Raw genomic sequence first — 9643 nt, 5'->3', positions numbered from 1 at the left:
AATTCCGCCACATATTTTATTGAAACATTATTTAAAGTTGGTTTTCTTTTAAGCCAAACCTGACAAGTTTAATGTAAGCCAAACCTGAAGTTTGAACCTGACAACCTCAGGAACACATAAGTACCTGTCAAAACATTATTTTACACTCACGACGTATTGTTAATTCATTTAACACGTAATTCCTCTGGTTAAATAGCAAATAGATTCAATTTGCATGGGAAATCACAGTACAGAGGTCAGTTATTCTCTCTCACATAGTTGCTGTTCTGGCTATATAGCAGAGAAGTATAGGACACATTTGCATTTAGTTGAGAACAATAGGACACTTCGCTCTACTCTCTCGTCTTTTGTTTCATTTTGTTGTGGCTGGATTTAGCAGCACTGATGAGCTGAAGTTTTAACACAAAGAAAAAGCAGACCCCTACATTCTTTTTACAATAAACCCAGGATCAGAGAGAGAAGGAGAAAGTTATCATCTCAGGAGAAAAAGACAGAAGAAGATGGCTTTACGAAAGCACTGAAGTGAGGTAAAATTAGCGAGGTAATCTCCTCAAGTTGTCAGCGGACATTAGACAGCTATATGTAAATGTAAGAGGTGGCAAGTTAAAGTGTGTGTGCATGTGCTTGTGTGCGTCTTCGTGAAGAGAAGGGTTTTAAGTCGGGGTTTCTTACTTTGATCTCTTCCACTTTGCTTTCCCACCTCACCCCTCCTCTGTACTTCTTTTTCTTTTTTTGCCTCCTTGTAAGAAAATCAAGGCCTATTAACCCTAATCTCACTTAATGGCATCTACCTCTTCTTTTGTCCATGGCGATGGGCAACAGACTCCTTCCATTCAGCCTCTCGCCCTCTTTCACGCGCCTGGCCGGACTAATCCCCCTTTGCTGCAGGGGCGATTATTCCTCGTATTTTATCATTATTTTTATGATTATAATCTGCATTCTCATTCATGCACAAGATGGAATTGCTTTTCCCCCTTTCACGGCCCCTCCTATTTGCCCTGAGATTGAAAGAATTGCTTCTTTTTCAACCAACCCGGCCTTCAGAGGGGTTGATGTCAGAGTTTGGGTGCTGGAGAGGGTGTTGTGCGTAATTTAGGTAAGTGAACTCCTTTGGTGGAAACACATTTTCCGGGCGTTTGAATATGTTGTTCACAGAGAGCATTGAATGGCACCACGCCGACCCGTGTAAACGCATTTACCTCGACAAGCAGGGGACGAGGGATCGAATTAAAAAGACAGTGAAGTTGGAGAAAGAGTGTGGGCTAATCATTGGGGGCTGCCGGGTTTGATGTGGGGTTTGTTTGGGAAGCTGAATGGGGGCCTGGGGTGAAAGAAAGGCTTCGTCCTTGTACTGCCAAAAAGGGTGCACTATTAATTATTTCAGTCCGTAAGGATGTAGCCAAGCATGCATGCACACACACACACACACCATGACAGAAAGAAAAAAACTGTATATGTGTGTAAGGTAAACCTTTCCTCTTGTTTCGAAAAACAAACACATACAAACTGTTTCGTATTACTACTTTTATTGTAAGCAAACATACAAATACAATATGGAGGACGGTTTGAGATTTAACAAAAAGCATGTCAAAAAGCAAGATCCATCTCTAATGTTGCTGAGTGATGTAAATGTAGAAAACTCTCAACACCTGCTCTATTTTCTGTAGTTACATCAAAATAAAAGGTAAATAGTTAATCATACATCTCACCTTCCACAGACGCGGAATACTAAAAGAAATATGTCGTTGTTGTGAGCACTGTTGTTCTCTTTCCACTTTCTTAGGTCTTTCTCCAAGCAAGTCGAATTCACTTAGGGAAACGTGTTGTAGGGTTAACATGCAACACTCGTGGGGTCCTGCACACCCCACACTGGCACCCTGGGCTCTCCGATATGCTGCTTAACCACACCAAGGGCTCTTCATGGGTCGGCAAGGTGTTCCGCGGCAGAAGAGGGCATTTTGCAATACCCAGTTGCTGCTCTGGCGGGGTAAGCAGAAACTGTCCTGGCCCGGTGAGAAATGGCCACCCCCCTGCCAACAGCAGACGTGGTACAGTCCCGCCAACGCCCATGCCAATGCTGACCTCGCCCAGTAGACGTCTCATCTCCTGCAAGGAGGAGCCTAGGAGCAGGATGTAGTTACGGGCCAGGACCAGCGTGGAGATCTTGGACAGGCGGCGTCCAGTCGGAGAGGCTCCAGGAGTGAGGTACGGGTGTTGCAGTGCACCCCCTACACTGGTTGGAGAAGATGAATAGGGCACCATCACTTCCCGTAATGCATCCATGGCCACATTGAGGTCCTGCATTCTCTTTCTCTCACGACTGTTGATCTTTCTACGCAGCTCCTGTTGCTCCTCCATACTGAGCTCACGTGGGGGTTTGGAAGCTCTAAGTGGCGCCTGGAGACCCACAGCACTGGAGCCTGGCCCTGTTACCCGTACAATTCTGGGCACAAGTTGATGTAAGGAATGCTCACCCTGTTCTGTACACCTGAACCCAGACACAGCCTGCATTCTGAAAATGTGTATAGAGAAAACATGAGCAAGACAGAAACAAAGTTAAATGAGTAGAAAACTTTGCAGAAATCATTAGAATATTTTTGAGATGAATAGACTATATGGCTAAAGTCCAGGTTTTGCATTACTCAGTCTTGCTCAGTCCTTACGACTTACCCTTCAAGGTCTTGATCCACAAACTCCAGATCTTCTTCGTTGAAAACAATAAAGCAGTTTACTTCTTCAAGTTCATATTCGTCAAGTTCACATTCGTCAGTTCATGAGTTTCTAAGAATCATTAAGAACCACTTATTAAATGCAAAATTTTATCTCTTGTCCTGTCTAGAGTTCCTCATAGATATCTTTACACTGTGGTTAACTGAAATACACTCCCTAACCATATACCAATATGAGAGTAGCACTGCTGTAATGAGCTAATGACTTACTCCTTCACTCTCTCTCTCTTTCCCTGACGCCCCCTCATCTGCCCTCCATGCTAATGATTTCATCATCATTTCCAAAAGATGGACATGGTCCAACAAATGGTTAAATCTTGATCACAATCTCATCCACCGTCTTTCCTGGACAGCCATATTCTTCTGAGATTGTTCATTAAAAAATATTTTCATTGCCACTCATCTCAGTGCCATGATAATCTTGCATGCATGGAAAATCTAAGTGGAATTTTCAGCTACATGATAAGGAATCAAATGAAAAATAATCAAGTGAGCCAACAAACAAACATTATTTTTGTTGTACGGACTCTACTAACATGACAGCAGTGCTACGCTTATATTCTTTAGTTTATAAAGTCTTTCAGAGTTTACTTGTTTCTTGCCCCCAAATGACTCAATAATTTAAGCTCCCTCTGAACGTCAGAAGACGGAAGAGAAATAAACAGAAAGCATGTTGTTCACGTTGAGAGCAGGAGGTGGAGGATAGAATCTCCTATTTGTCTGGCAGGAGGGTAAGAAGGTTGCGGCACCCGGTGTGGTCATGCTGGTGAATAGTATCATGGCATCCATGCGCACATCGACAGGAAAGAGAATTTAAAGAGCAGTCACAACGCCAGACACCTGCAGGAGAACAGAACACAACCTGCCTGTGTGTTACGGTGTATGGAAGTGTGTGTGCCTCTAGTGAACCTATAAAAGACAGCCTGTGATAGATTAGAGTAGGGATGTTTGTCAGCTGTATATTTGTGAACGTGTGTGTGAAAAGAAACGGCAACAGAAAGGAGGGAGGCCGAGAAGACAGGGCAGAAAGGGACACCTGCTCTGACACAGAGACAGAGAGAGATGAAAAAGAGAGGGAAAGAAAGAACCTGGTGTCCACCCGCAACACCGCCCCCCTCCCGCTATCTGCGTCCTTCCTTCCAGCTTGGGGGGTTGAATGGGGTGGTGTGGTGCCGGGGGGGCTCACATCCGTATCCCCAGCACCCATCGGCTCTGTGGGTTCCATGGCAAGGCTGTTGTGGGTCAGGGACCGGTGGAGTCAGGCGGGGGATGAGGGCTGTCTTTGTGGGGGTCAGAGTGTGTTCCGTCTGGGCAAAGCCGGCAAGCTTGGGCTGGGTCTCTGGAGCTGCACCTGTGGGTTCAATCAGCTCATTCACACTAAGCCTGTTTCCTGTAGTTACCAGTAAAATGCCTGGCTGAGTGGTGTTCACTTGGCACCGCAGGGTTTCCCATCTACAAGACAGACAAGCACACACATAACACACATGATCCTTGATGATGGTTTACTGCAGTGATGCAATCAAGTTATATAGAAAACTGTCCTTATGGCATAATAAAATGAATGTAACAAAAAAGTTTGTCACTTTTGTCACAAGAAAAGTTGCATGTTGTTTTAAACAGAAGTGAAATAGACATTAAATTTAATTATTTTAAAATGTATTTTATTGTTTACATTTATTTCATGTATTTTAATACATATTATATTTTAATATTATTATAAATTATTTTAAATGTTTATGTAGTAAATATGTTATGTGGAGACTTTCAAGAACAGTTTCAGGGCCTTAACCACACAAACCTGAATGGTTATATAACACTTTTAGTATATATATAGTACATAAGGCGTAAAAAATATGTTGATGGTATGTTAATTATGTTGCAGCTCTATACACTTTTCTTGTGAATAGTTTCTGCATTAGAAACTGATAACAATATTATACATTTTACACCTAATTTGACTTATTAGTACATTGTTTTATTGATATACTTCCCTTTTCTTATATACGCAGCGCTTAGTACTCTGAATAGAGATGTCAGATTACAAACTTATGAAACTTGAAAATTTTATCAATGTACATCATACTAGGCAAAATTACAATAATTATATGTATTCTTTATTTTTTACCATAACATTTTTACTTAGTGCAAGAAATGGCCAAGATTCACTGAGGGACTCTAGTTGGGGACATTTTTGTATATTTGAAACCACAGAGGGATGAAATCCCACAATATCCCACAGGATATTTCATGGATAAAAGATGAAAATCTGATCAAAACCACTATATTTGTGTTTGCCAAAAAAAGAAATGATTACTTCAAGTAAATAATCAATCCAATTTTTAACGGACCTATCTCTTTCATTTCCTTCTGTCTTTAGTCTTTTTGTGATTTATTTTCAGGTAAGACTATCTCCACTGTATATTTTTTATGTCAGCAATGAGTAGCCTTACAAGTAAAGTATCAGTCAGTGCAAAATACATTTATGACCAAGTCTATGAAAACTCAGCTATAGTCATTTTTGTGATTTTTTTACATAAATTCATTCTACATAATCTAAAGAATATTGTCTTATAACTTTCATAAATTTAAAATGTATTGAGTAAGACCAAGTGAAAGTCTGAACTCATGGTGAAATTCATAGTTAAAATCAAGTTTTGATCCTTGTCATCTTAGAATTAGATTATGAGACCTAAGCCTGGTTTTTACAGACTGGGTCGCACTGCGTACTAGAAAAATCATGACACCTCTCTGACAGAAACGTTTGCTTAATTGCCCGAAAACAATCATACAAACAGTTGGAAAACATTGGGCATAGAGAAGTTGGTCTACCTGCGCAAACTTTGACAGCTCGCACTGTTAACTCTTTTCATGATGTGGAAGGTCAAAACGCAGGCTGATGCAAAAATCGGCAACGATGAAACGGAGAAGGTCTGCTTCCATATTCATTACCAGACCATGGATGCCGAGAAACGTCTGCTAAATGCCGAGCGTGATATTTCAACCGCCGGCTGGCCAGCCCTCCGCCAGCTTGTGTCCGTACTGCACGTACGGCGGGGCTGTCTTGCACACCAAAAACCTGCATAAAGAAAAGTTCTAATGAGAAATTAACAGATGTCACAACTTTATTCTCTCTTTTTCTCCCCTGTAGAGAAGCAGGTGTGGAGGGCAAGACTGTAGGGCCTCAAACTCAGACGGTTAACATTCTCCACAAAGTAGCTTCTGAGATTCAGGGAGGAAGGGTGCGTATCTGATAAAAAAGTTGACATGGGGGAGGTGAGCTGTCTAGAGTGCTGCATACTACGTTTGACGTGTTGCGTTGGGCTAGCGGCCATGGATATGAGAAGATTACAAGCTGTTAATAGGGCGGAACCAATGAGCTGAAGGCTGGCCATTGTGGCTCCCAGCATGCTCTGGGAAAGGTTGGCCTGGACAGAACTGTTGGCTGCTCAGATGGATGATGCGAGGCAAAGAATCACCCCATGGGTCTTTTGTCAAGTTGCCCGAAGATCAGTTGACACAACAGACTCAAAGTCATACGCAGTCATTGACGTCCAGTCAGTGTTGGGGATCGCTCCTGAAGCAGTCCTGCTGAGGACACACTGATTATAGCTGTCATGGGCTACTCAGTGCCAGCTGCCGTGTGTGTCACATTTCACTAATAAGAGCACTCATTTTTGACACGTCACGTTGAACATATGCATTGCTGATTGCTGTGCCAAGAGACTTTGTGAGGTATAATTCCATTTCATGGTTTTTAACGTCTTCACATTTTGGTCTCTTTACAGGATTTAGGAATAAATGCAAAGACCGTTGAGTGTTGTCAGTTGTGGCACAACATTCAGTCCTTTCATTATTTTGACATGTAAATTGTGGGGCCAGTTATTTCTAGGCCAACATGTTTTTAAATTGCCATTAACACTGAACTATCCTTGATCAATAACAGCACTGTTGTTTCTTGCTGGCATCCATGTCACCCTGTTGCCCAAGACTGGTTGCCCACTTGAGTTAAGCAAGGTTGAGCCTGGTCAGTACCTGGATGGAAGACGTCCTAGGAAAAAACTAGGTTGGTTCTGGAAGAGGTGTTAGTGAGACCAGCAGGGGGTGCTCACCCTGTGGTCTGTGTGGGTCCTAATGCCCCATTTTAGAGACAGGGACACTATGTTGTAAAAAAAGCACCGTCCTTCGGATGAGACGTTAAACCGAGGCCCTTACTCTAGTTTAGGGTTAGGTCATCAAAAATCCCAGGATGTCTTTCGAAAAAGAGCAGCGGTGTAACCCTGGCATCCTGGCCAGATTTACCCATTTGCCTTCATACATCATCATCACCATATTTGTACTAATTGGCTTCATACTCTGTTTCCTATCCACCAACCACGTGTGGTGTTCTGGCCCAATAGGCTGCGCTGTATCATCTATAATGCTGCACATTAATGGTGGTGTTTGAGGAGATTACCCCATTGATGTAAAGTGCTTTGAGTACCCAGGAACTATATAAATGTAATAAATTCTTGTTCTTAATTTAGCAATGATTTGTATATAAGAATTGTGTTTGTTTGTTTACAGTTAAGTTAAGGAGAAGACAGAACACGTGTGGAAAAACATGAAGGGGAAAGAAGTCCTACCTTTAAAACCCTTTAAGTGATCATTTAAACCTGTTTGATTTCCTTTCTTCCACAAACCACAAAATAAGACATTTGGGAAAAAAATTAAACTTGCCCCCATTCACTTGCATTAATTTTGTGTCCATACATGTAGAAGTGAATGGGTGTTCAGCTGGATCACAAGTGGAGAAAAGGGACACATACCTGTTTACACCTCAAGTTTTAATCCGTCTTTTGTGTCCACTTTCGACCACTTTTGTCATGATTTATTCAAGGGTAAGGTTTATTTGTATTGAATGGGCTTGATAAGCGCATGCAATGTACATATGAATGCGACCGGACCCGGCTTAAACCAAACAAACATACCAAGAGCAGCGGTATTTATTTCTGTTATTACATCCGCGAGACTGCGATCAACACTGTAAGTATTAAAAAAAGTTTAATTTTGAGAAAACATGGTCTTCATACATATATCGTATTTAAACCAGATTTCTTTCCTGTAGTTTAGTGGTAAGAGCAAGGCGTTACCAACGCCAAGGTCGTGGGTTCGATCCCAGGGGATTGCACATACTTAGAAACAAATGTATAGGATAATGCAATGTAAGTCGTAAAGTGTCTGCCAAATGCCTAAATGTAAATGTAAGTCAGTAGGCAGTGTGGCTGTAAGAACGTATTCAACCACACGACATCTACACCACAAACATAATCCTGTCATGATTCTGCCACATCATGTCATGTTTCTCTTGGTTGAGTGGCAGGATAATGGTTTGTGTGGAGAGAGGCAGTTATGGCCTTCCATACACTCTCCCTGGTCTGTCTCTGTTCCCATCCTCTCGTTACCTCGTTATTGATTCATGCCATTCACCTGTTCCCCTCTTGATTTGGTCCTTTATTTAATGCCCTTGTGTCTTCTGTCTTGTGCTGGTTCATTGTGATTTGGTTGGTGAGTTCATGTCTTGGTTGTGTAGTTATTTGTAGGTAATGTTTAAAGTTTATTTTAGTCTTGTTGGAGTTTTGTTAGTCTTAGTCTTAGTCCTGTTCTGTCTTGTCATTATATTCCCATGTTTTGATCTGTTACCCCTCGTGGGTTTTGTTTTGTCTTTTTATTATTATAAATCTGTTAACCCCTCACCCGCTGTCTGCGCCTGGGTCCTCTGTGCGGTTCTCACCACCCGAGATCATGACATAATCCGGTCGTAGATATATTTTTAACTAGCCTACCTCTGGAAGTGATCAAAACTGGACAAGCTCAAAATGTTTCCTTTTAAACCTGTATTTTGCTTTGTCCACTTGTGATCCGATCAACCAAAATGCATCTTAATACCAGGTGTTAACAGCCTCAAATGTGCTTGACAACTTGCCATTGCAAACACTTGACTGATTTGCTTTATAATGCATTTTGCAGTGACTTTTTTTCCTTCCACAGAATGTGAAGGTTTATAAGATGTGATAAATGAGCTGAGGGCAGACTGGCTGAGACAACAAGGAAAAGAACAAACCAGAGGGACAAAAATGCGGAAACACACGACGCCCACTGTCAAGATCATAGGCCAAAGGGTTAAAGAAAGTTACCTTAGGTAAAAAGGTTACAGCAAACCATCTATATAAACCAAGTCATCAGCGATGCAAGCAGGGAAAAGAAGTTCAGCTTTTCCCATTTTTGATTATATAATAGTGAGTAGCATGCATGCATGCATGCAGAGTAGATAGTTAACATTTAACAACGGAAACCAAAATTATCACTTCAGCCTGTCCTCTATTCAGGCAGCACAGACCTGATGAAAGATGTATTCTCAGACGCTTGTCAAGGCAGCTGGAAACAAGTGAAGATAAATGAGAGAAAAGAAGAGATGGGCGACCCATGCAAAGTGAGAGCAGAAGACCTCTATCAGCCACCCATCCATCAACGGCCCTGACACATGCAAACACAACACAGCCAATCTGTATTCTGCAGTTCAAGACAGAGCGTGAAAACATAAGTGGGCCATTTCTCTCACCCTTCATAAAGTTTCTAATATGATTTCATGTTGCAGGAGAAAAGAAGCATGTGTTCCCAGTGGATCGGGACATATGCCAGAACTGGATCAGATTGCAGGACAAAGTCCTTTAAAGTTTATTAGCAAGGGGTGGGGGGTGCTGCTCATAAGATCATTTTCTTGTGAAAGGGTTCAACTGGACAGCAAGAAAGCCACAAACAAAGGTCTAGCGACACAGACCCACATTGGCCTGTGGAGGTCCCGTGGTGTTCTTTGATGTTAAGTTGTCCAGGCTCTGTCTTCTTTTCATATTGTGTCCACACTCGGCTAGTCATGA

At 41.9% G+C, this 9643-nt stretch overlaps 1 protein-coding gene across 1 annotated transcript; it reads right to left on the bottom strand.

The window, feature by feature from the left end:
- Positions 1–1806: 1806 nt before the first annotated feature.
- On the bottom strand, positions 1807–2511 carry olig1 (oligodendrocyte transcription factor 1; the record flags this gene model as incomplete). Its single annotated transcript, XM_079464978.1, has 1 exon — positions 1807–2511. The coding sequence occupies one exon, from the start codon at positions 2509–2511 to the stop codon at positions 1807–1809; it is 705 nt and encodes a 234-aa protein (XP_079321104.1).
- Positions 2512–9643: the final 7132 nt, after the last annotated feature.

The sequence above is a fragment of the Barbatula barbatula genome, assembly GCF_947034865.1.
Source record: "Barbatula barbatula genome assembly, chromosome: 9".
Taxonomy (NCBI): Eukaryota; Metazoa; Chordata; class Actinopteri; order Cypriniformes; family Nemacheilidae; genus Barbatula; species Barbatula barbatula.
The sequence above is the reverse complement of the archived record's forward strand: the minus strand, read 5'-3'. Positions and strand labels throughout refer to the sequence as shown.